The sequence below is a fragment of the Protopterus annectens genome, chromosome 7.part1 (assembly GCF_019279795.1).
Source record: "Protopterus annectens isolate FY-2018-M chromosome 7.part1, PAN1.0, whole genome shotgun sequence".
NCBI lineage: Eukaryota > Metazoa > Chordata > Ceratodontiformes > Protopteridae > Protopterus > Protopterus annectens.
The window spans coordinates 429,589,858-429,617,326 of NC_056740.1; the positions used below are offsets into that span (position 1 = coordinate 429,589,858).

Sequence of the window (27,469 nt, forward strand, 5' to 3'; positions counted from 1 at the left end):
CTGGATTAATCACATTAGTTTTCCATAAAATCGTTACCCCTTTTGTCTTAAAAGTGGATTGCACCAATATCCTATATTCCTTAGGATTCCATTTGTAATTTTCATTTGTTTTGAAATGAGCTTCTTGAAGGAAGACAATTTGTGCTTTGTTCAGTTTTAAATGTTTTAGTAGATTTGATCTCTTGCTAGGATTGTTTAAGCCATTAGTTTTTAAAGATAATAAAGTTAAATCCATCTTAGGTTATTTAGACCATGTATTTTTTGTTTTATTGTGACTATTAAACATTTTCCTTTGATGACTATAAAGTAATATGTATGAGCTTTTAAAGGAAATGATCAGATTTATACTTTGAGTGTTTACCAATAAAGTAATGTTTTGGTCAGGCATACTAAAAATGTTTTTGTGAAATAAATTTAAATTAATAAATGTTAACAAAACTAAGATTTGCACTAGCCATGGAATAAAAATCATTCCTAATCTGATGGATAAACCTAAGTCCATCAGATTATCACTCATACCTTGACAATTCAGAACATCTGAGCTCCATAAATTGAATTATCATATGGAGAATATTTGTAGTAGGAATAAGCAATATTTATATTATTTTAAACAGCTATAGTACTATTGTAGATTAGGCAGAATTCTAATGCAATATAAATGTCTACTTATTGTATAATCAATTAATATTTACATGAAAGATAGATGGCAAGCAATTCAATCATAGTAAAGTAGGATGTATCATATATAAAACCTCAGTAAAAGATTATAGCACATAGTTATTTAACATATTCACCCTTACTTATTGTTGAAGTCTTTCAAAACTTATTACTTAATATAAATAGGTGGTAATAACATTTATGCCTAATGTTTATAATTATAATACAATGTATTTTACTGGATATATCAGCAGTTATATTTCATTGTTTGCCAGCATTTAAGTAATCATTTTGTTTGTTGCTAACTTATTTAAAGCATCAAGTTTGTTTTATGTAAACATAGATGAAAATTAGTGCATTTTAATTATCAGTGCAGCCCTCCCCCCATTTCCTACACATAAGGATTTTCTTATCTGTCATTTATTATTATAAAATTAGTGAATTTATAGGTTAAAAAGAACACATTCACTTATTGTAATTAATGATTACAAGTTCCCTTTCCATATTCATAAATTGCCATTTTATGGCATATACTGAAAGTTTTTAGATTTAAGGTTGGGAGGGTGGCCTAATGGTTAAGGTGTTTGCCTTACAAACACAAGGTACAGCGTTTGAGTCTCACAAGGGATACTTGGCTAGGCTTAAAATGGCTCACAAGGGCAATTAGCCTAGTACTAATCTATGAACCTATTCCTTCTATGAACCTAAATGGCAACATTCTATTTTGTATAATCAGCAAAAGTTAATCTGAGTGATTATTGCCAGTTTAATACTATTTGTTCAGAATGTGATTGTTACATTCTTCAGGCTTCTGTTGTTTCCCTTGAACAACTTTGTCAGTTTGATGTCATGTATAAAACATTAATTACCTTGGTAACAGCTTAAGTATTATGTATGGTCAAGATGGGTTACAAAACCACAATTCAAGTTAAAGCAATTTTATGAATCGATATGCATATTTACTTGTATGAGAAAATCATGCATCCCCTTGATGTTCAATATAGTGTATGTCATTTATGACAAGTTAAAACAGTAGTGTTATTATACACAAGCCCATGTTATTAAACTGAGTGTCTGTTGTCAATTTATTACTACTTGTTCAGAATATCATTGTTACATTCTGTGACATTTCAAGTTCAGGCTTCTGTTGTTTCTCTTGAACAACTGTCAGTTTGATGTCACGTATAAAACATTATTTACCTTGATAACGGCTTAAGTATTGTATATGGTCAGGATGGGTTACAAAAACTACAATTCAAGTTAATGCAATTACATGACTTGTTATGCATATTTACTTATATAAGAAAATCATCATGCCTCCCCTTGATTTTCAATGTAGTGCATATCATTTATGACAAGGTAAGACAGTAGTATTGTTATACGCAAGCCCATGTTATTAAATCCTGTCTTTAATATCTAAATTCAGCAGACTGCTTCATCTTATATGACGGTTATATATTTTATGTCTAGATTTACTAAAATCATACATTACATAACTATTGTATGTTTTTTTTTTTGACTGTTGCTTAGTTATTTGAGAGACCACAAGCTGTAATGCTTATTCTTATTATTAGCTCCTTCCAGTCATGTTTATACAGTCCATAGATTTTAAATTGAGAACCTTCTAGTTTCTTATTTGTTATAAGTATATTTCCATCCTTACATACACACATATCAGTACTTCAAGCATGGCCAACAATGTCCATCCAGTTTTGTCAGAATAACATTCACTAGTTCATCTGCTGTGTTTCGAGGGTGTCCTTAAAATATCCAAACCAATATTTGTCCTGTTCCATTTTACCAGCCTGTTCCATGCAGTGGCTACTCTGCCAGTGAACCACTCAACATACTGTTTCCCACAGATATTTCCACAAAGGAAATCTGATGACTCTGTAGCACTTCCCGGCAACCCCAAACACCCCTAGAGTCAGCTATGCCCATATGCCCAACATGTCCGAGCAAGCTCACCTCCCAGAACACTGCAAAGGGTACTGCACAAGTTCAAGTGCTCTTAGTCTTTCACAATAACTCAGACTTCCACTCTAAAATCCTTAATGTGTTTGGACCAAAATACATTTAAATATAAAATAACGCTTATTATCAAGAATCACCGTAATGAGCTAAACGAAGTGTTGGGAGACGATCACTATGTGTACATGTGGTTTAAAACAGCCCACTTATTTGTTTTTTTTTTTTAACTAAAAACTTCATTGCTGAGAAACATCTCGGATACTCCTCAGAGCCATTAAGCATTATCATCACTCTGTCTCCATTACCATAGCAACCTGGGAGTGTCTGTTTCTGTTAGTGTGTCTGTGTACTGCATACCAGAGGCTCGCAATGCCACTGAAGTAAAGCTTCACTTCACTGCAACTTCAAGCAACAGCCAGGAAAAGAACGGAGAGCAAACAGATTAAAAAAAAAAGAAAAAAAACTCCCAACAAGCCACCACAACAAGAGAACACATTCTTCCAGTCTTCCCACCTCTCACTCAGCAGATGTATAAACAAGCTTTTCTCTGCCAAAATATACTAAGTCACAGTTTTATCCACCCCCTTCCCCTGGATCCAGGCTAAAACATCAAATGTCTCTTCCTAATACACAATCATCAGTAAATCTCGATCACAAGCCGCAACCCACAGCTTCCCAGAGACAAAAACGGCAACATGCAACAGCTGACGGACACAGCTGCATCCACACACACCATATCAGGCTTAATCAAACAGCTCTCAAAGCTATGATACCTGCCATAATTGAATACGTTTAAGACAGAATAGTAATGACATTTGTACTAGCTGCCAGACACGGCTGCATCCACGTACACCATATCAGGATTGATCAAACAGCACTTGTAGCTGTGATACCTGCCTTAATTGATATTAACTATATTTAGACAGAATAATGACATTTGTACTAAGAGCTTGCTGCTATTATTTAACCAGGATATACATGATATTTCTAAATCATACTTTAACTGAAGAAGGCATTAGTCTCCATGACAGCATTTTATTTTCAAAACACTCTACTGTTACTGCTATTATGCATGTCTGATCTCTGATGAATGGTACCTTGTTGAATTAGTTAATTATTTAAATTATAAGTAAAATCAATGAAAAATGAACAAGATAAGTATTCATTGAGTTCAAGTAGGGGAATAGAAACTTCTATGTTTGTATTATATGTTGCATTGTTTGGCTTATGGATAATATAAAATAGTAATTCATCTTGACCTATCTTTTTGAAGAATTATTGGACTGAACATTCTGAATAAATCATTACTATTTCTCAGTTGTTTAAGAAACACTCCTTTTTTAAATAAAAACAGATGACAAGTGATGTACCATATCAGTTGATACTTTGAGAGATGTAGTCATGAGAGTTATTTTTTGGGACAGCTATCTTGAAGTCAGTTTTTTGTTTCTTCTTTCTAGCATCAGTCCAAGGATTTGTTTATTTTAGTCCTTTAAGAGTAGGGGCCATCCATTCCATTTCTTCTGGGATAGACACTATGTTGTTGTGTTTGATGAATATAGTAGCTTCTTCTAAGTCATTAAAGGTTCGCATCTCATTGGCAAAAAGTATTTTTTCTTAGCTGGAAAGGCCAGTTGTGCTTTAATGTTGTTTTGTTTCAACAGTTTTATTATTGCCAAGACTTTTTTCCTTTGTTCTAGTACTCTGGAAGAATAGTCATTGTCAGACCTCATCTGGCTTTGATTGTATTTTAAGGGTGATTTTCTCCAAGCAGATTTTAATATTAGTTCCTTGTCCAGAAAGGAAAGAAATGTTATAACTGTGGATCTAGGTGGAGTATTTGTTGAGTTAGAAGCAGGTTTCCTCAGTGCTCTATGCACCCTTTAAATTCCAAATGAAAGTCCCTCTTTCAAGTCTAAAAATTCAGGAGTCCAGGTTGTTAAGAATTAAGTAATGTCTTCTTCAGTGTTTTCAGGCAGACCAAAGATCCTTATGTTTTTCTCCTTTCCCTGTTTTCGAAGTCATCTATTTTGTTAAGCAGCCATGTATTCTGTTTAAGCAGAAATTCTTTTTGGAATTCTTCCTATTTGAGTCTCCCTTCAATGTCATTTAGAGAAGTCTGTACGTTTGTTATTTTTGTATGATGTTGTTGTAATAGTTCCTTAAGAGTTAAGAGTATCAGTCTGTTTTTGAGAATTTAATTTGAGGTTCATATTCTGTAACTCAATATATCTCCAAGTTACTTGACAGGAAAAATTTTGTTTATCTCCACCAAAATTGGTATTTATGTAGTTTTATCTATAGATTTCTGATGTTTTAAACTTGAAAATAATAACATTTTCCTATATTATTATACTAGTTTATAGAGCTCTCAAAATTCACTACACTCAGTTGGCCATCTAGGCTCCACCACCCTCGATTTCATATTTCTTGGTATGGAAAATACATTCAGTTGGATCTCTCTTCTCAAGTGATCAGTAGCATTTGCAGGCCATACTGTGGTGACAATCCTAGCACCTGCCACACTGTTGCCTTTTGAAAAAAAAAAAATCACCAGCTAGTCTGTTATTCAAGACCCAGGTACCGCGTAGATGAATATGTATGAATTCCCAGCTATCCCCCTCCCTTTTTTTGCCCCTGCTTGCCTGTACGTTGTCAGTCTCCTGTCTACTCTTCCATTCTCTATTTCAGGGGTGAGGATAGGCTGGGCGATCCCATCAGTTAGACAACCATCAGGGGTGGTTCAGCTGTTCACAGTTGTGCCCTTTTCATCCCCACATGCTCTTAGCAAAGCCTGGGGAAAGACTTTGGTGGACTGACTTTGGAGACCATCCCCTCATTTCTGCAAAGGGTGTTCCACTCCAAGCAGCTTTCCCACTTCATGGGAAGCACGAGCAGTGATTTCTGCAGTCTTCACCATGGAAATCACACCTTGATGTGCTTCCAAGTGTGAACAACCCTGTCCTCCCATGGGAGAGGTGAGAAGACCATGCCCCTTTGCTCCTCCCCCTGTGTGGCTGGCTCCTCCAGTGCCAGGGCTACTGATCAAGCCCCGATCACCTGAATCACATTTAGGTCGCCAGACAATTCCCAGTTAGTTTTGGCAAAAATAAATATTCACATTAGAATATATTGTAGTTCTGAATTGTTTAGCCCAAGTATTCCCTAAATTCCAGAGCTTTCCATCTCTGAATTTAAATGGAGACAGGAAAAGGAACAAATTACCTGCCCCAGTAGGTTCCCCTGATTCTACTGGGATGATATTCACTAAATCTGTAATCTGATGAAAGAGCATTTCTTTGTAGAATTAGGAAGATGTCCCTACCAAGAAAAGGTATATTTAATTGTTATCACTGATGGGCCAAGATCCTCAGCCATTCTTCCAGTAATTGAGGCCTTAAAGGACATCTGTTAATTCTGCAGGTGATGTAGCCCTCAGGCAGATGCAACCTGCATTGTAAGAGGACCCTTCCATTAAGTCTTCAGTTTCCACTGGAGATGCCTTTAATCGGAGGCCCCCTGAGACATACTGTCAGCCTCTCCTGACATGCCGGGACAAAGCAGGCATTGCTCACTCCTCTAGCTCCTGGACCAGCAGTGGTATTAATGGTTTTCTTTTTGATTTGGGTGTTTGATTGGGGTACCCTTGATACCTTATGTTATTTCTCTTTGATGCTGACGCCAAAATTGTAAAGAGAAGGTGCCATATGTTGCTGTGTTCTTTGCTGCCAGACTTCCAGCCGGTGGCCGCTTCATGGAGGCTGACCTTTGCACCCACCGGACACCTGGTTTCTGTTTTGATCTGAGCAGAATAATGACAATGTCCTGTTCCTTACCCAGTTAATTTTTTAACTGTACTGTTTTGTGTGAACATCTATGGCTGTTGTATTCTTGCAACTGTACTTTCTCTAAGTAAATGTCTTGTGTTTGGAATCCCTGAATGCGGTAGGTATGTCACAGCCCTAGATCATCTTGCACTCTGCCCCTGCCAAGATTCTTGACTATCATTCATGAATTTACCTTTATAAATCCTTTTCACCCAGGATGGAGGAATTAAATCTATTCTGTAATGTCCAAAACAAGTTTAGAAGTATAAGATCTAGTTAGAAGTCGTCCCTGTTCAGTAACAGGCCTGTATACCACTGGCATTAATTTTCGGGATGTTCCCCTCCTTCCTGGCTCCAGTCTTTACAGTTTGTTGCTACCTCTTGAAAGCTCAATAAGGAACTAGCTAATTTCAAAGTTTTCATTGTTTTGTTTTGTTAGCATTTTTTTAAGAGCATTAGCTTCTGTTGTAGAAACCAAAGTGAATGATGACTCCTTTAATTTTGTTTCCTCTCTTTTTCAACTTTTGTCATTTTGTTTCTTACCTCTCCCCACTTCCTTCTTTGACATACAGACATGACTTTAATTTTTTTGGACAGCAGTACTCTGAAACCTCTGCACAAACCCTGCCCTTGTAGTGAGTATATCAGTTCAAACAACAGATGTTCCCACATATGTATGTCATATAAGAGGGGACAGAACTTAAAAGACATATTAGTTAAGGTTTGTTTTATACTACCGGATGTTAATTTAGTTAGGTCCCCTAGATTAAATGGCACAATAGCATGTAATAATTGTAGTGTATGTAGACATATTGTGCCTGCTTTTACTGAGATAAATAGAAGTTTATGGTGAATGGTAGCTATGGGTGCAATACAGAAGGTATTATTTATTGTTTGAGGTGCCCTTGTAATCTTTATTATATAGGACAAAGTAAAAGAAAGTTTAAGGTGCGAGTACAAGAGCACATTAGAGTTGTAAAAAAAAATAGAATGGAAAGTTCTATAGCTATGCACTTTTTTTGAGAAACATGATGGGAATCGTACTGTATTACAGGCAACTATTCTGGAGAAAGTTTTTTTAAAAACTGGTGATAAAAGGTTGTTAAAAAATGTGCTGCTTTTCAAAGAAGCAATTTGCATTTTAAAATATAATACTCTTGCTCCAGTAGGACTTAATCTGGAGCTAGATTGGAAGTGTTTAATTTAATTGTTTTATTGCTTAATTTGTTAATTGATGTTGGGTGGGTATATAAAGGGAAGATTTTTTGCTGTATTTTGTATCACTTCTTGAAGGCTATTTTGCCGAGGCGCTAAAGTGGATTAAATGTTTGGATCGAAGCCTGGTGTTTTTTATTTTTTCATTTTTGCTGAGTTTGCTAAGTGTTCATTGTGGTTAGATGTTCCCACTGTCTCTGCTGCCTTGGCATTGGAGAACATCCCTTTAGAGTACTGTTTTTACCCGAGTTTACATGTGTATTTCACATTATACAGATGATGGATCTTCCATTTGTTGCATTGTTTACAGGAAATGTTTTAAGTACCCAAAGGCCTTGGTTAGGAAGACTCTTATGTTGACTTCAGTGCTAGCTGCTAAAGTGCTATCAGTCCTGGGTTCTGCGTACTCACAACCAGCATCAAATTGTTCCCCAGCCCCACTCTGTCAGCCTTGGACAGTATGAAGTGTGGAACTTTTTGACAGTCCCAACAGCACTGATGTCCAAGGAGTTTGTCTGTGTACCGGTCTCCCTAGTACGTAAAGCTGCAACAGCAGCCAAAGGTAGCTTCTCACTAGGAGCTGGATCACAAGTAATTAGCTGTAGCCCTATAGGAGGCTAGACAGGAAGCACTTGCTGCAAAGTCTCCTTTCTCTTCAGCCAGAGGGCACAAGGAGAGCTTCACCAATCCAAATATTTTGGCTTTATCTCAGCTACCTTCACTGCAGCCCTCCAGCACACATACACACCGCATTTGCTACAACTGCTAGTTCCTAGGCCTGTCCTGTTGGCAAGCATTTTACAATCATCCTCACCATTTGCTCAAGTTGTTGACCAGTACTCCCAGCCTTGACAGTTGTCACTGATACTCTGTCACCATTGCTGGTATCACTTCTTCATTCAGTGCCATTTGTGCAGGATCTGTACCTGGCAGTGGTGTAACCAACCTGTGCAGTGTCAGTGGCTCAGTTGTATCCCATGGCAACTACCGGCACCTATCCCTTCTGCTGCAGAAACCCATAATGCTGTGCATCAGGCATAGTTGGACCCTACCCTGTGCCAGCATGAGTGAACCATCATCTCTCAGTGTAGATAGTGTGGCAGACCCAACAGTCTTTCACCTTGCCTATTGCTCATAATAATGCCTAGACTGCACCATAAGCTTCTCCGAGAAACCTTATGCATTCTACTTTGCTGTAGGGAAAACACCAAGAGAAATAAATACCAAAACACCAAGCACTGGAGCAAATAAACCCATGCAGTAGGAAGGCAATAATAAGGCAAATATTTAATAAGCTTCCTGGTACCTCGGCCCATGGCCTTCAAGGGAATAAATTACAACAGCATGCAGATTGCTTCCTAATTAATTGTCCAATAAAATGAAATGAATAGTTAATCACTAAATCCATTTCAAAGACATCTCAGACAATTGGACAAATAAATATTTAAATGTTTCCCACAAAAGTACTATTTCATGATTCCCCTTTTGCTTTGAATGGTATGCTAAAAATGTTTTTACCAAAATTCCTAACACCATAATATAATGTAATGTTATAATACACAAACATGTTTTGCCCTAACCTACACTTCTAACCTGTCAAAAGGCATCCTGTATAATATAATAAAACACATTACCATGTAAAGCAACATATAAATTTACAGGACACAAATATTGACCTCCTGAATCAAACCCTTTGGCCACAAAGTGCCGAAATTAATAATAAATTTAGATACCAGCTGAGATACAAGTGGGCCTATGATAACACCTTTGATAAATCCAACATACGTAATGAATTTCTTAACGTACCAGAGAAGCTCTTAGGGTTCTGAGGTACCAGGAAGCTTCATTAAATATTTGCCTTATTATTGCCTTCCTACTGCGTGGGTTTATTTGTTCCAGTGCTTGGCATTTTGGTATTTATTTCTTTTGTGCTTTTTTTGTGTATTTTTTTAAAAAAACAGGAGACCCTCTTTATCTGTCATAGTCCTAATACCCTCTTTCAAAAGACCCTACGAAGCCCAATACAAATCCAAACACATTGTTTAGTGAGTGGAGTTTAACTTGTGATATCACTAACTGCATTACCTGGATGGCACGGCTTCTCCTGGGTCACCCCTTAGTGATCCAAATTGATACAGTTTCTCTGTCACATGCAAGAGAAAGAGGGTGGACCAAACCCCTAGCACATCAGATACCCCAAACCAGACCAGGTTGCATCTGCAGAACTCTGAAAAGTGCTACCCCCATCCCCCTCAAGAACCCAGCTGCCCAACCACCGGCGAGGAAGTCCAGAATAATGGACATATTTTGGAAGCATCTATTAAACTACGTTATACACATTGGTGTTTCCCAACAGCATTTGCCATGTGATCAAAAAGTAATGGGATCAACAACAGAGGGAGAAGCTTGGAGTCCTAATCTCTAACTCCAGTAATCTCATGCACCATATGGTCTGTGTTGTGTACAGCATGGCTTAAGGTTTGGCCATGGCTACATCTGCAAACGTGTATGCTTGCATGTATGGCTTCTTCTCGCAGATTTTGTGAAAGACGCCAATGACTCCTTCATAGACTCCTTCTGTTTAGTTATAGTGTAAGCAGGCATCTTAAAGATATGGAGGATCAGGGAAAATGTCTGACAGCAGTGGTTGTAAAATTCCAACCTCTACAGTGGTCCTTTACGAAGACAGAGGAGGCAACATAGGATGTGGTTTCAGCAGGGATCACAGCAGAGTTACAAAGGATGCAGTGAGAGGTCAGAATCAAGACCACTTCCAAAACAACTACCAGTGGAGGCAACCATTGTCCCAGGAAGCTTCATCTGCCCTTTGGAAGAGGAGTGATCCTGAAGTGTTTACCTGCTGCTCCTTTCTTCAGGAATTTCCGATGGAACATTAGTCTCCTCCAGGACTTCATGGGGTCAAAGATTACTTGAGTCAGGTGGGTTAGGCATATAATATGCAGTGGCTACAAGACGGCATTCAGACAACAGCCTCCATCACACAAGTCCCTGCCATATATCCCACTCCATCAGAAAAAAGCCAGACAGGAGGTAGACAGCCTCCTGAAAAAAATGGACATCCAAGAGGATCTCAGTAGACCAGAAAGTTCAAACTACTATTCAAGCCTCCTTTTTTGTTGTCATAAAAGGACATAAACCTTAGGCCAATTTTGTGTATCAGCAGCGTAAATCATATTTTAGTAAAAGAATAGCTCCGAATCATCTTGGTACAAATAGTCCACCTTTACTTATTAAGAAGAGACTAGGTGTGCTTTTTGGGCTTCAGGGTGCTGACTTGCACATGCAAATCAAGAGGTGCAGAAGAGAAATGCATTTCTGAGTAGCAGCCAGTTACTACCAGTTTAGGAGTCTGCCCTTTGGCTTTACCTCAGCATCCAGGATGTTCACCAGGTGCATGATAGTAGTAGCAGCACACTGCAAGTTGCAAGGAGCCAAGAGTTTCCTGTACTTAGATGATTGGCTCCTTGTTGCTTCAGTGGACATTTGGCACAACTGGGCCAGCAGTCCTGGTGTCTGATCAAACTGTTCAGTCTGCTGAACATGAAGGTCAGCACCCCCAAATTAAAGCTTACACCCACCCAGTGCATCATCTGTTTATGTGTATGTTGGATACTGAGGCTTGTAAATGCTGCCGCTGGAAGAAAAACTCATAATCCTAGAGTTTGCTTTAGACCATGGGCCACAACACCAGAGAAGCATTGCAGAACAGGTCCTTAAAGTTCTAGGATACATGATGGCTAATATTCAAATGGTACCTCATGCACATTTGCATGAGAAGACTGATTGATGCTTCATTTTCAGTGTTGTCAACAAGAGCTCCAAAACACACACAGCAAATCAGTGTTTGTGCAAGAAATGCCTGGTCTGGGTGGCCCCTTGCCCCTAACTTGACCAAAGGCAACCCATTCCAGATCCATATTTTGATGAACTTGGTTAACCCAGATACGTGTGCCCTAGCATATGAGGGGCACTTCAGGACATTACTGCTCTAGGCTCTTGGCCCCAGTGATAATGCTAGCTGCACATTAACATACTGGAGTTAGAAATGGTTCTTCTCTCCCTTCAGGGAATTCAGGACCACCTTCTCCAGTCACCTTTGGACATCCATACAGACAGCATGGTAGCACTGTGCTACATCAGCAAGCAGGGAGGTACTTGCGCCTTCCTCCCCTGCAGACAGACTGCCAAGTTGCAGGATTGGACTACTGACCACAAATTGTACCTGTTGCAGTGCATGCTAATGGGGAGATGAGCTTGTTAGGGGACATACTGAAGAGGTATCTGTTCTTTCTACAAATGAGCCCTCAAACAGTAATGGCCAGTGGATATTCTGGCAGTGGGATCATCCAGAAGTAGATCTTTTTGCATCACCTTCTCAGATGAAAAATGTCCTTGATTTATTTTCCTTTTGTCTGATCAGCAAAGACAAAGTGGAAGATGTGGTGACATAGAATTGACCCCATAGCCTGCTTTTATTGATAGCTACCTAACTCCCTTCATACAGAAGATAAATCATAAGGTGTAAAGACTGAATACTGGCACTGTAATCGGCCAGAAAAATGTTTCCTGTAGCCACTCTACATACTGGAGAGGACCTCGCAGGCTGCAAACTCATGAGAGTCTGATCACCCACCCAATTTTATGACACACCCACCTAAGCATTAATATTCTAAACCTCTTCAGTTTGACTTCTCCAGTTTAAAACACAGCAGATGACCTCAACTTTGTCTAAATTTGCAAAGACCCTGACAGCATTTCAAAGTCTACCACCAGAAAGACATTTAAAGACAAATGGAGATGATTTCACAGTTAGCCTTTGTGACTAGAGAGAAGAGCGGATGCTAAGGTAACTGTTCTTCAAATTCTGCAGTACATAGCATAGCTGTTTTAACAGGACCTCCATTATTTGACCATCAAGATTCATTCGGCTGTTTTTATGCAGGCCAACAGTCTGCGTTCTTAACAAAATTGAAGGTCAACAAAGCCCTCCTCTACAGTACTTTTTACTTTGACCAGAGATCAAAGACCTGCTGTTTCCTTAGGATTTGTACTTATTCTTGAATTCCTAAAAAGCCACACTTTGAACCTGCCTTGAAAGCACAACTCCGGTACTGAGAGAGAGAACAATTTTCCTAGTTGCTGTTACTTTAGCCAGAAAGGCATCGGAACCAAAAGACGGTCAGTTAAAACTCTGTACCTTACTTCCATAAGGACATACTGGTACTCAGAACATATCTGTCATTCATTCCTACATTTTCATTGAAATCAATTTGAACCAGTGTGTAACACTAGCAGTATTTTTCAACTGCTGGAATAAAGAAAGCTTCTCCTATACTGCACTGATGCCCACAGTATTTTAATGTTTTCATATTAGTAGGACCAAAGAGCTCAGAAAGATTGACCAGCTCTTCATTTCCTGTGACTGTCAAAGAAAAGACCTTCAGCAATCCAAGGCCACCCTTTCAGATGGCTGTCAAATTAAAATCTGTTATTTCAAAGGGGGATGCAACACACCTGTATCCCACAAATATCATTCCATGAGAGCAGTGTCCATATCTGATACCATCCTAAAGAAAGCTTCCATAGATACTCCCATTGTTGCTGCTTAGTCTCATCTAAACACCTTCAGTAAGTACTATAAACTGGAGGTATTCCTTTTTTTTTTTTGGGGGGGGGGGGGGCTAGTGTGGTGAAGGGGTTATCTTTGCTGAGCCTACCCAGGTATGTAGCCGAGGGCTGTTGCTGAAGACGGACCATGTGTTACCAGATGTGGAAGTTGTGTACTTGTGGTAATGCTAAATATGCAGGAAGTGTCCATCTTTTTGTCTATAGACAAATTAAGAAGATTTGACAGTTGGGCACTGTGTCTGCAGAGAAGAGGGGATCATAAGGCAGATTTTCTTGATGTTCATCGTGCATACAGCTGCAGTAATCACAGATGGGTTTTCAGCCGTCAGGCGGTCCCTCGGTCGGCCGAATTCCAAAGTCTTGGTCTGGCGTCGGTTGTCGTCGCTTACTCTTCTGACGTCAGAGAGGCCAGAGTATATAAGACACAGCCGACGCCATGTTCTTCAGTCTTTTTTGCCGCGCGGTGCCCGAAGCAGAAGCAGTTCGCAAGTGCCGGTCGGCCAGCTCCTGAATTACGAAAAAATTGGAAACCGAAGTCTTCATTAAAGCTAAGTACCCCGTTGGGGAAACTTTTCTTGCCTCAGACTGATGTCAGAAAAAGTTAATAATTGTATTTCTTGTGGGAAGCAAATACCGCATAAGGATTTCCATTCCCTTTGCATACCTTGTTTGGGCCCAGACAACGACGTCTCGGGCTGTCGCTTTTGCGCTACCTTCAATAAACGCACTATTAAGTGTCGGGCGGAGTTCGCCCAACACTACTTTGGTAAAGCTTTTGATTATAAAATGTCGTCGGACACTCCGACTACCATTTTGTCCAAAAAACGCAAGGAAAAGGACCGACACCACGCCAAAACAGGCTACACGTGGTCCGGTTCTCAGCGAGACGCCTTTGCAGTCCCTGACTACCGACGACACTCCTTTGGCGGTGTCTTCTGTACCCGAGACCGCTGGGTCCTCGGCCCTTTCCCAGACTACTACCGAAGCCTCTGCTAATGTAGAGCCTACTAATGTGGACAGGTCCACCTCCACCCATGGTGCATTTAGGCCCTCATCTTCTTTTACAATTAAGGCCTTTACTAAATCCAAAGCAGCCAGGCATCCCACGAGACCTGTTGTACAGGGCCCATCTTCTGGACCCATGCCTAAAAAACAGATGCTAAAAATGGCTGAGGATTTAATTACTCTTATCAGAGGTTCTCATCCCCCTCCTGACAAGAGACCCAGAGTGGAGGAAGATTCTCCCTCTTCTGATCAAGGATCCATTTTATCAGAGCATTCTGATGCAGAGGAACACTCTTACTCTCCTTTTGAGGATTCGGATGCAGAACAGTCCATTCCTTCGGTATCCCCTCCAGAGGATTTTTCCTTTGGGGAAACCTTGCACACCTTGAGGGAACACTTCCATTGGGAAGGCCAAGACTTTTCAGATTCCAAGAAAAGACTTAGGGAATTTCTTTTGTTACCTCAACACAGACCTCTGGCGATACCCCCTGTTTTGGACATACTTGATGATGTCTATTCGGAGGCTTGCCTTAACCCGGATTCTCTGCCTCCTGCACCAGTCAAACCTGATAGGTATTACAGAGTACCCAGCTCTCACCAATTTCTCTTCAAAAGCCATAATGCTGACCCTGAAACCATTTCACAAGGCCCCAAGGGATTGAAGGCCTCCACTGCCAAGAATCCACTTCCTGCAGAAAGGGAATCCAGATCTTTAGAAAGGTGGGGTAAAAAGGTATATACCTCGGCCACCCTAGCCATGAGGGCCTTAAACTGTCAGTTTCATATGCTTAAATATCAGCAGTTCCTGTTATCACAATTAAGGAGCAAAATGTCTCAACCTGAACAACCAGATTTAAAAGAGTTACAGGATATGATGCATAGTGCAGAGCAAGTGGGTAAACACACCTTACAATGTGGCTATGATGCCCTAGAGGCTTCAAGTAGAGCGGCTGCTACAGGATCAGTCATTCGCAGACATGTTTGGCTTAGAGAACAAAACTTACCTGATCATGTGAAAGCTAAACTTCTAGATGCTCCTTTACAAAAGGATGTACTATTTGGTACTAATGCTGAGGAGATACTACGGAAAATGGAAGAAAAAGCCAAATCTATGCAAACTGTCAAAGCTTTCTTACAGGTCCAACCACCACGTTTTAGCAGAAATTGGCCTTCAAAAAACTGGTCCTTTCCAGCCACTGACAAGCCCCAAAGAGGTAGATACAGACGCACAAGGGGCAGAGGGCAATCACAAGGATCATATAGAGGCAGACAATGGCAAACTCCAGCACCAAGAGGTGGTGAAGACAGTGCCCAACAATACAGGAAGCAAACCCAATGACTCCCTCATTTCCATGCCAAGCAGGTCTCAGCTGGCAGCACCTTTGGGAGGGAAACTAGCATTATTTGCAAGCAATTGGCATATTGTCACAACAGACAAATGGATACTGGACATTATAAACAGAGGCTACAAATTTCAATTTCACACTCTTCCAAAAATGAGAGGCATGCCAAACCTGCCACAAAATCAACGGGCAGAGGCACAACTGCAAATTTCAAAGCTCATAAACATGAGAGCTATTCAAAAGGTACCTACGCACCAACAAGGTCAAGGTTTTTATTCAAGACTCTTTCTGGTACCAAGGAAAGGAACCGACTGGAGACCCATTTTGGACATATCCATCCTAAACACATTTCTACTCGTACCAAAATTCAAGATGCTCACATTACAGCAACTTCTTCCCATGCTGGGCAAGGAGTTTTGGCTGGTAACATTGGACCTCAAGGAGGCATACCTGCATGTCCCAATCAGACAAAGCTGCAGAAGATACCTCAGATTTCTTGCAGGTTCAGTCCACTATCAATTCTCTGCATTGCCCTTTGGCTTATCTACTGCGCCCAGAGTATTCACAAAGTGCCTGACATCAGTGATTGCCTACTGCAGACTTCAAGGGATACAAATTTACCCTTATCTGGACGACTGCCTGATCCAAGCGGACAGCAAACACTGGAACATCTGGCATATGTGATACGGTTACTGCTTTCTCTGGGATATACCATCAACAAAGAGAAATCAAGGCTAACACCATCTCAGAAAATAACCTTCCTGGGTGCCAACTTGGACACAAACACCCAGATAGATGGCATATCTTACGCCAGAAAAACAGGGGCAACTATCTCAGTACTTCAAAATACTAGCAAAAAGTACCAGGCTTACTGCAAGGAAAATCCTGCAGGCTCTGGGATTCATGGCATCTTGCATTCTTCTAATCCCATGTGCAAAGCTGCATATGAGGAAACTTCAATGGTACCTAAAAAATCTGTGGTCTCAACACAGTCACAGTTTGGAAACAATTATACCAATAATTCCATGTTTGCAAAAGGAATTTCTATGGTGGGCCCAAGCATGTCAAGTAAACACAGGCCTTCCATTCTGCAAGCCTCAAGCAAAACAAGTCATAACCACAGACGCCTCAGATTACGCCTGGGGCACATGAAGGACAGGTGCATTCAGGGCAGATGGTCCCAAAAGGAAAAGCACCTTCACATCAATCAAAAGAAATGCTAGCAGTAATAAATGCAATTACAGCTTTCAAGGACTTCCTGCATCCAGGACAATTACTGATAAGAACAGACAACACCACAGTAATGTGGTACATAAACAAACAAGGAGGAACACATTCATACCCCTTGTGCAGACTAGCCATGACTCTTTGGAACTTGGCTCTGGAAAGACAAATCGAACTTCAAGCACAGTACTTGCCAGGATTGGAAAACACACTGGCAGACAATCTAAGCAGAAATATGACAGATCCACACGAATGGAAGTTACATCCTCAGGTGTTTACAGAAATAATCCAAGCGTGGGGGAGGCCAGACATAGATCTTTTTGCCTCCCACAGGAACCATCAATTGGAAAAGTTTTGTTCAAGGACCTTTCATCCAAAGGCCTGGAGAGTGGACGCCCTTTCATTCAGTTGGACAGCATGGACAGTTTACACATTCCCACCTCTGCCTCTTCTGCCCAAAGTGCTTTTGAAAGCAAGAACAGACAAACCGAGGATGATACTGATTGCTCCAGATTGGCCAAGGCGACACTGGTATCCACTCCTGAGGAGCCTAACACATACTCCTCCCTGGTCCCTGCCTCTAATGCCTCTTCTGCTGACTCAGCACAGCTACAAAACTCTTCACAGTCAGCTGAAAACAATCTCGCTGCATGGAAAATTCCTTAACACCACAACAGACCCTACTCTCCAAGGAGGTGCAGGATGTCATTTTGGAGGCCAGAAGGCCATCTGCTAGAAAAACTTACTCCGCAAAATGGAAGCGGTTTTGCTCTTGGAATGAGAAAAGAGGCCAGGACCCTAGAAAACTGAACTTGCCTCGGGTATTACAGTATCTAGCTGAGCTGCTGAACAGTGGACTTTCATTTTCTTCCATAAAAATACATGCCTCAGCCATTTCTGCAGAATTCAACACGGATCCCCCTTTATTTTCTCACCCACTCTTACGACAGTTCCTCAGAGGGGCTAAGAATATAAGACCTCCAAGGAAGCAACCAATACCAGCCTGGGACCTTAATTACATACTAGAAAAATTAACATTGCCTCCTTTTGAACCAGCTGCCTCAACAGATTTGCAATATTTGTCCTGGAAAACAGCCTTCCTTCTGGCCATCACTTCAGCTCGTAGGGTTTCTGAACTACAGGCCCTCATGGTGGTGCAGCCCTTCCTCATTTTCCATCAGGACAGGGTTTCCCTTCGTACCAACCCATCATTTATGCCAAAAGTGGTATCTAGGGTAGCCTTAAATCAAGCCATACACCTCCCTACCTTTTATCCCAATCCTCAAAACAAAGGGGAAAGGCTTCTACACTCTTTAGACATCCATAGGCAGCTACGTTATTATTTGGACAGAACAAAGTCCTTCAGGAAATCAGAACAACTTTTTGTGTCTTATGCTGTAGGGGCTCAAGGGAAACCAGTTACAAAACAGACTATTTCCAAGTTGATTGGCCACTGCATACGGTTTTGTTATTCCTATCATGGGAAATCTGTTCCTACAGGTATCAGATCACACTCCACCAGGGCCACAGCCACCTCTACAGCCTTCCTCAGAGGTGTTCCTACCAAAGATATTTTGGAGGCAGCCACTTGGAGTTCTGTACATACCTTCACAAAACACTACCACCTGCCTTTATATTCCAGAACAAGAGCAGGCTTTGCCACTGCTGTTTTGCAGGGCATTCTGGCTCAACCCAGTTCCTCCTAGTACCTACCACCCTATGCATAGCTTTGGGACTCTACCCATCTGTGATTACTGCAGCTGTATGCACGATGAACATAGTACAGTTTTGTACCTACCATAAATGTAGATGTTCGAGTGCTAATACAGCTGCAGTACAGGTTTCCCTCCCTCCTTCCCCACTTGGTAAAGGCATGGGGCCTAACAACCTCTTCATACTACCTGACTGGGTTATCCTGCTATGTTTTATTTGCTTGCTTACACTGATTTTGGATTACATTGCATTGCTTGTATATGTAGATAAGCTTTATTTATGTATTGCCATCCTTTTGGGGGCACCTGACATCTGGGGCAAGAAAGACTGAAGAACATGGCGTCGGCTGTGTCTTATATACTCTGGCCTCTCTGACGTCAGAAGAGTAAGCGACGACAACCGACGCCGGACCAAGACTTTGGAATTCGGCCAACCGAGGGACTGCCTGACGGCTGAAAACCCATCTGTGATTACTGCAGCTGTATTAGTACTCGAACATCTACATTTATGGTAGGTACAAAACTGTACTTTCTTTCTCTAATACGTAACATTTCCCAGCCATGCTCCTACCATAGTTTGAGGCAATAAGCCAGTCTCTAGCTCCCCTAAGCCTACTTTTTCTATCCCTCTGTATTGTTTTCTAGTGAATGACCTGAAGGTATTTATCTTAGGGTTTCTAAGGCCTGGGGGTGGGAGAGAATAGCTTTGAACACCTTAGGTGACGAGTGGTCTTAATGCCTGCAGCATATAGTCCTACCTGTTAGCAAAGATGGGCACACTTCTTACACATCTGGTATTATATTATGTTAACTGTCTAACTATTGATGTTCTTCATCTCACATTGCTGCAGTCCTAACACTTGGGTAGTCCGCTGTCCCTCGGTCGGCCCGAATATCAGAGTATAAGGCTGACGTCGGTCAAGGCGCATTTGACTGACATCAGAACGTCAGGGTACAAATGCGCATGACCGACGTCATATCCTCAGTCTTTTTTGCCACATGGTCCGATGCAGAAGCAGTTTTGCAAGTGCCGTTCGGCGTTCTGAAATTTTTCGAATTCGGAGTTTCAGACCGAAGTCAGAGTTGGTTAAGTACCCGCTGGGGAATATTTTGGTTTTTTCTTGCCTCAGTGGTTTACCGGATGTCAGAAAAAGTGAATAACTGTATTTCTTGTGGGAAACAGATACCGCATAGGGATTACCATAATTTGTGTATACCTTGTTTGGGACCTGAGCACGACGTTGTTGGGTGTCGCTTTTGTGCTAGGTTCAATAAACGCACTATAAAGCGAAGGTTGGATTGTGCCAGGTTGGTCTTTGGGAAGCGGTGCAATTACAATATGCCGTCGGATGCTCCGACGCCGGCTTCCTCAAAGAAGCGCAAGGACAAGGCAGTTAAGCCTAGGTTAGAGGAGTCGTCCGAACCGGACGCCGGTTCTTTAGAGGCGTCAGTGGAACCGGTGGTTCGACGGAGGCCTCTCTGGAGTCCCAGGGAGAAACTGTGTTTTTACAGGATGTGGCCTCCCAGGAGGCAGGTCAGGCTGTAGGGGCTTCTCAGGTAACTGTTCTCCCCTCCCTTCCTAAGGTGTCTAGGCCCTCTCTTTCTGCTTCCAAGGCTTCTCCTAGAGGCAGGTCTAGTTTTGCTTCTGTGGGTGTCACTCCTAGTTCTTCAGGTTCTGTGCCCAAGAAGCACATGCTTAAAATGGCAGAAGATTTAATTACCTTAATTAGAGGCTCTATGCCCCCTCCTGATAAGAGGCCTAGGATGGAACCTGTGTTGGGGGATTATGAGCAGGCTTCGATGTGTCTGAGTCTTGCTGAAGACTTGCAGGAGTATTCTCATTATTCTGATTCTGATGTGGATGATTCTACTCCTTCTGCTTCTCCTCCTGAGGATTTTTCTTTTCAGAGACCCTTCACTCCATGAGAGAGCATTTTAAATGGGAAGGTCAGGATTTCTCTGATTCCAGGAAAAGGCTTAGGGAATTTTTGTTTTACCCCAGCATAGGCCTTTAGCTATACCTCCTGTTCTGAATGTGGTGGAAGATGTGTTTGCAGAGGCTTCTCTTAATCCTGATTCTTTGCCTCCTGCTCCTGTTAAACCAGATAGGTATTACAGGGTGCCTGAAGCTCATAAGTATCTTTTAAGAGTCCTAGGGCAGACCCAGAAACTGTTAGCCAGGGGCCTAAGGGTGTTAAGGCTTCTGTTGTCAAGAATCCGGTTCCTGCAGATAAAGAGGCCAGGGCCTTGGATAGATGGGGAAAGAAAGTTTATACTTCTTCCACTCTAGCCATGAGAGCTTTGAATTGCCAGTTTCACATGTTGAAATATCAAAATTATCTCCTTTCACAGTTGAAATCTAAGGTTGATGCTCTGGCGGAAGGTATTGATTGTAAAGAGTTACAAGATTTAGTGCATGTTTCTGAACAGGTGGGTAAGCATTCTTTGCAATGTGGTTTTGATGCTGTACAGGCCTCGTCTAGGGTGGCTGCCACTGGGTCAGTTCTTCGCAGGCATGCCTGGCTGAGGGATCAAAATTTATCTGACCATGTTAAAACTAGGATTTTGGATGCCCCTTTGCAATCTGATGTCTTGTTTGGTTCTCCTGTTGAGGCAGTTTTAAAGAAAATGGAAGACAAGGCTAAGTCTATGCAGACTGTTAAAGATTTTTGCAGGTTCAGCCTCCAAAGTTTAGTAGAAATTGGCCTACTAAAGGGTGGACGTATCCTTCTTATGATTCCCAGTCTAGGGGTAGATCTAGACGTGGCAGGGGCAGAGGTCAGGGCTCTTTCAGGCCTAGAACAGGAGTTCTCCTGCACAGTCTTCGGTGAGGGCAGGGGTCAGTCCTTTCGTAAACAGACCCAATGACCTACCTTTTCAGCTGCCAGACCCTTCTCGCCTGGCAGCACCTTTGGGAGGAAGGTTGGCACTTTTCAAAGAAAATTGGAGTTTGATTACCCAAGACAGATGGGTACTGGATATCATACATCACGGTTACAGGTTTTATTTCCATACCTTGCCTCCTTTCAAAGGAATGCCAGACATTCCTCCTCAACAAAGAATAGAGGCTCACAAGCAAATTTCTCTGTTACTCCAAATAGGGGCCATACAGCCGGTTCCTGTGCCAGAAAGGGGCCTAGGATTTTATTCTCGCCTGTTCCTTGTGCCAAAAAAGGGGAACACGTGGAGACCAATTTTGGATTTATCTATCCTCAACACTTATCTGGACATTCCCAAGTTCAAAATGTTGACGTTACAACAGCTTTTACCTCTACTGGGCAAGGATCACTGGATGGTAACTTTGGATCTCAAGGAGGCTTACCTTCATGTTCCTATCAGGCTAAGTTGCAGGAAGTATCTGCGTTTTCGGACTGGGACTTCTCACTATCAGTTCTCTGCATTGCCCTTTGGCTTATCTACTGTGCCCAGAGTATTTACGAAAGTTCTGGCTCCAGTGATAGCTTTCTTCAGGCTAAAAGGAATACAAATCTATCCTTATTTGGACGATTGCCTGATTCTGGCTCAAGGAAGGGACGAGCTTCTTCGTCATTTGGAATATGTGATAGCAGTGCTAAGATGCCTGGGGTATTCTGTGAACGAAATAAAGTCCAGTCTAGTACCCTCTCAAGACATGTGCTTTCTGGGAGTAAGACTGAATACAGCATCCCAGATGGCCTTTCTAACCCCGGACAAACAAAAGAATCTTTCCCTTTACTTCCATCATCTATCTCTTCAGTCCGGGCTGACTGCAAGGACAGTCCTTCAAGCCTTAGGGTTCATGGCATCTTGTATTCTGGTGCTTCCCAATGCCAAACTGCATATGAGGAAGTTGCAATGGTATCTCAAAAATGTATGGACACAGCACTGCCAGCATCTGGACACTGTCATTCAAATAATACCTTGCATTCAAAAGGAATTTTTGTGGTGGGCTCAGGAATGTCACCTAAACAAGGGACTCTCTGTGACCCGGCCAGAGGCGAGTCAAATTTTAACGACAGATGCCTCAGACAAAGCTTGGGGAGCTCATCTAAACGGAAAGTGGATACAAGACAAGTGGCCTGTCAGACTACAGCATCTACATATCAACTTGAAGGAGATGTTAGCAGTCCAGTTTGCATTGATAGCTTTCAAGGATTTACTTCTTCCAGGGCAGGTGTTGATTCTAACAGACAACACAACTGTCATGTGGTACATCAACAAGCAAGGGGAACACATTCTTATCCTCTATGCAGGCAAGCAATGATTTTGTGGGAGACTGCTCTCAGTTTACAACTAAGTCTTCAGGCAAGGTTTCTGCCGGAGCACAGAACTCCTTAGCAGATGTGTTAAGCAGACAAATCATGGATCCCCACGAGTGGAAACTGGATCTTCATGTATTTCAGAAATTGACAGTGTCCTGGGGAACTCCAGACATAGATCTGTTCGCTTCTCCACTAAACCACCAGCTGCCAAAGTTTTGCACAAAGCGGTTTCATCCCACAGCTTGGAAAGTGGATGCTCTTTCTTTCAGTTGGAAAAATCTTCATGTGTATGCCTTTCCACCTCTGCCTCTCCTCCCAAAGGTACTTCTAAAGGCCAGACAGGACAAGCCAAGGATGATTTTGATAGCTCCAGATTGGCCTCGACAGCACTGGTACCCATTACTGAGAAGTCTAGTACGGACGCCTCCATGGCCTTTACCTTTGATTCCACATCTGTTGTCCCAGGAGGACAGTCATTTGCTCAATGTCAAACTTCACTCTCTTCACCTAACAGCATGGCATATTCTGTTTTAAACCATAGAGGGTCTCAACTTCCACAACAAGTTTTGAATGTGATTTTGGAAGCTAGAAGGCCTAGTACAAGGAAAGTATACGCAGATAAATGGAAGAGATTTTTATTTTGGAGTGCAGCTAAGGATTTGGATGTTTCTGAGCCTGATTTAAGTGTGGCTCTTCAATATCTCACTGAGTTATTGGACAAAGGTTTGTCCTTCTCTTCTATTAAGGTTCATACTGCAGCAATTTCAGCTCACTACGACTGTGACCCACCATTGTTTTCTCATCCTTTGTTCAAGCAATTTCTTAGAGGGGCAAAGAATATAAGACCCCCACGAAGGGCTCCTACTCCTGCTTGGGATCTCAATTTTGTGTTGGAGAAACTCACTCTACAACCTTTTGAGCCTGCAGCTACTGCTGAGTTGAAATATTTGTCATGGAAGACTGCTTTTTTGTTGGCCATTACCTCTGCAAGAAGGGTTTCTGAATTGCAGGCCCTTATGGCAGTTGAGCCTTTCTTAATTTTCCATAAGGATAGGGTATCTTTACGTACTAATCCTTCCTTTATGCCTAAAGTGGTTTCTAGTGTGGCTTTAAACCAAACTATTCATTTGCCTACTTTTTATGCAAATCCCCAAACTAAAGGGGAAAAGATTTTGCACACTTTAGATGTACACAGGCAGTTGCGATATTATTTGGACAGAACTAAAGGGTTCAGACAATCTCAGCAGTTATTAGTTTCTTTTGCTTTGTGCTCTCAGGGCAAGCCCGTGTCAAAACAAACTATTTCTAAGTGGATTGGGTTTTGCATTGCTTTCTGTTATTCCCATCATGGCAAAGAGATTCCAGCTGGGATTAGGCCGCATTCCACTAGGGCTACTGCCACTTCAACAGCTTTTTTGAGGGGGGTGGCTACTAAGGATATTTTGGAGGCAGCCACTTGGAGTTCAGTGCATACCTTCTCTAGGCATTACCACCTTCCACTGTACTCTAAATACAGGGCTGGTTTTGCCACTGCTGTGTTGCAGGGCATTTTGGCAGCTCCTGCTTCATTATAGTTTAGCCATCCTCCCTTACCTCTGCTTTGGGATTCTACCCAAGTGTTAGGACTGCAGCAATGTGAGATGAAGAACATAGTACAGTTTTGTACCTACCATAAATGTAGATGTTCAAGATCCACATTGCTGCAGTCCAATTTTCCCTCCCTCCTTCCCTCTGTAGTTTGAGGTGGTTGTGTGGGTTGGGTTATCCATCTGAGGTATAATTGTATATATTGTATATATTGTACATATTTTTGGTGTTAGGCTGGTTGGTTGTTTAGTTGTTGTCTAGGGGTTTTGACCTTTCTTTTTAGGGTCTTCTGACATCTGGGGCAAGAAAAGACTGAGGATATGACGTCGGTCATGCGCATTTGTACCCTGACGTTCTGATGTCAGTCAAATGCGCCTTGACCGACGTCAGCCTTATACTCTGATATTCGGGCCGACCGAGGGACAGCGGACTACCCAAGTGTTAGGACTGCAGCAATGTGGATCTTCGAACATCTACATTTATGGTAGGTACAAAACTGTACTTTTCATAGTCATTTGTGAAGCCGTGAAATAAGTAAAACATTGTAAATGTTAAAGGACAATTGTATGATGATTAGAATTTTCAGTATCACATTTTTATCGCCACTTTTTATTAACTTGATTAAATGTGATCATAAACCTACATAAGTTATGCTGTCATTGAATACTTTGTGACAAGTGGTTATAGAAAGTAAATGTGCTCTAACATTAAATTAATGATGCAGTCCTGTTCCTTTTGTGTATGTCTTGAGGCTGTGCTCTGAAGTCATTTTTATTCCCTTGTATTTGCTTCAGAAATAATTTGTACAGAAGAAGCCCTAGTCAGCATTTCAGCTCCTAGCGACATTTTGACTCCCAAGGACCCTACAGTTACCCAGACATGCATGCACACCTCTGTTCCTGGTCATAAAGGTGAAGAGCATGTAAGTGCATTTTATTGGCATTAGATTGTGTTGAACATGGATGAGTTCAGTTTCGATGCTGAGCAGAAGGCTGAACTGATATTTTGACTGTCATGTTATGTGCCTTTAATTGTTAATGATAAACTTTCTGTATTTACCTTGTGTTGAAACATCTTCACTCTGTGACTAAAGAAAGAGGATGCTCATGAAGTGTCCAGTAAATGGGGAGAGGGCGAAGTCCCACTGCATAAATGTTTGGAATGTGTAAAACAGACACATTCACAATTCACTTTTTTCAGTTTGAATTGCAGTTTCTTTTTTTGAAGTCTCACAATTCACATTACCAGGTCTCGTACCTCTGATAGAAAGCCTCTAAAAGCTGATCCTTCCACTGCACCTTTCTCCACTACAGCACAGTGTAGGAACACTAGTTTTCTAGCCATTTTGACATTTGACTGAAAGATCTTAGGGTACCATGAGTTAAAAGGTAGTAAACATTCAGTAATTTGGCTGCAAGGTAACTTAACTGTACCACTCGCATAATTAAATATTGGGGCACTTCTTGGATCAAGATTGAATGAACTTCCTGGCTCTGACAGCAAGGAACAGTGGACAGGTTTGATTGCCACTGCTGACAAAATGGTTTACCTATGTTGCTCTGGACATTTTCTTGCTTGTCAGGAGTAGTCCTGAAAAGACATGTCTGGTTCAAAACCGGGAGCTTTCTTTTGGACTTCAAATTTTGTTTGGGTCGTGTCCCAGTCATTCAGGAGCTTTTTATTGTTTTTTTTTTGACTAGCCATTTGATAGTGTAATCATATATTTGGGGTGAAGGGGGGGGGGCAAGATAGGATCATCCTTTTAAACAGATGTGGTATGCTCCCAGGCTGGAGTTTCAAAAAATTTACCACATCAGCAAGAGCCTGTTTTACAGAAAGAACTCCTTGGTTGTAATTTCCAGGTTCACCTTGATGCACGGAAAACAACAACTGTAGACAGCTTGTATAGACAGTAGTGCAGGATTGCTTGATAATTTGATTTTCATTCCTCACACTCCATGATTTGGTGTCAGTGTTTGCTATTAATGCTTCGGCTTGTAATCAAAAAGACAATACTTGAGTAATTATACTCAAAAAGACAATATTTCTGTTCTACGCTGGTTCTGGTCCCACAAGAAGGACAGTATTCAAGGACCAGTGGGAGATTTGTCACACGAATATTTATACAAGCGAATTCACGACGGTAACATGAAAAGCAGTTGTTCTATGCGTAGAAAAAGGATTTTAGATGACTGATGCGTATTTATACAGCCCCGGTAAGGTAAATAATTTTCAGCTAGCTTTTCATAACTTTCATTTGCAAGTTTCCTCTTTGGGCTATGCACAGCTCTTTGAGTAATTTGCCAGCTGTTGAGCTGTAGTGTATGCACCTCTCGGGAAGCAAAGCGTAACCATTTCTCCACATCTGGACAGTTCTGTGCTATCAGTATAATCTCAGAATATTTTTACTGCAAACCCTCGTTCTCGCACTGTGTTTGAAGCAGTAGTTGGAGGGATGTTTGAAGTCGTTCATCATATACCATAAAGGTAATGGTTCTCCTCTTTCATTCAGTGAATAATGAATTTTCGTGGTAGCAGGACCCACTCATCCTGTCCAGAGGCTTGTCTCTTAGTCCTTCTATAGTGTCTTAGAAACAGACAACAGTGTTTTTTGTACTGTGTTTGGTATTACAAGCTTGAGCACTTCAGTCATTTCTGAAAAGTGTCTTCTCACCAGTCCGAAAGAAGTGAAAAAAAACATTTTCTGATCCCTGATGGCTTTTCTTCACAGTTTTCTTCTGGGTGACTGTCAGATCAGTACAGGTAGCACCACAGTAACATGGCACATCAGCAAGCATAGAGGCGTCAGATCTTTCCAGTCTGAGAGATTTTTGGATCGACAATTTGGATAGGGATTTAGGCCACTCAGCACAGAATACAGCTCTCAGCAACTCCTCTTCCTGATTTAATTTATGGACGTAACTAGCAGGCTTCTTCAGCAGACAAATAATTCTCATGAATTGGAGCCAAGACCATGCATGGATTTTTTTTTCTAGGTAGTGTACAAAGGTGGAGCATACCAGAAGAGGACCCATTTG

The 27,469-nt window shown here is 41.5% G+C and overlaps 1 protein-coding gene across 1 annotated transcript in view; it reads left to right on the forward strand.

Moving 5' to 3' along the window:
• NISCH (nischarin) overlaps window positions 1–27,469 on the forward strand; it is a 1,490,316-nt gene that overhangs the window by 1,198,173 nt on the left and 264,674 nt on the right. The window contains exon 14 of the mRNA XM_044078886.1: window positions 25,226–25,353. Within this exon, the coding sequence (XP_043934821.1) occupies window positions 25,226–25,353 (128 nt within the window). The remainder of the gene's footprint in view (window positions 1–25,225; window positions 25,354–27,469) is intronic.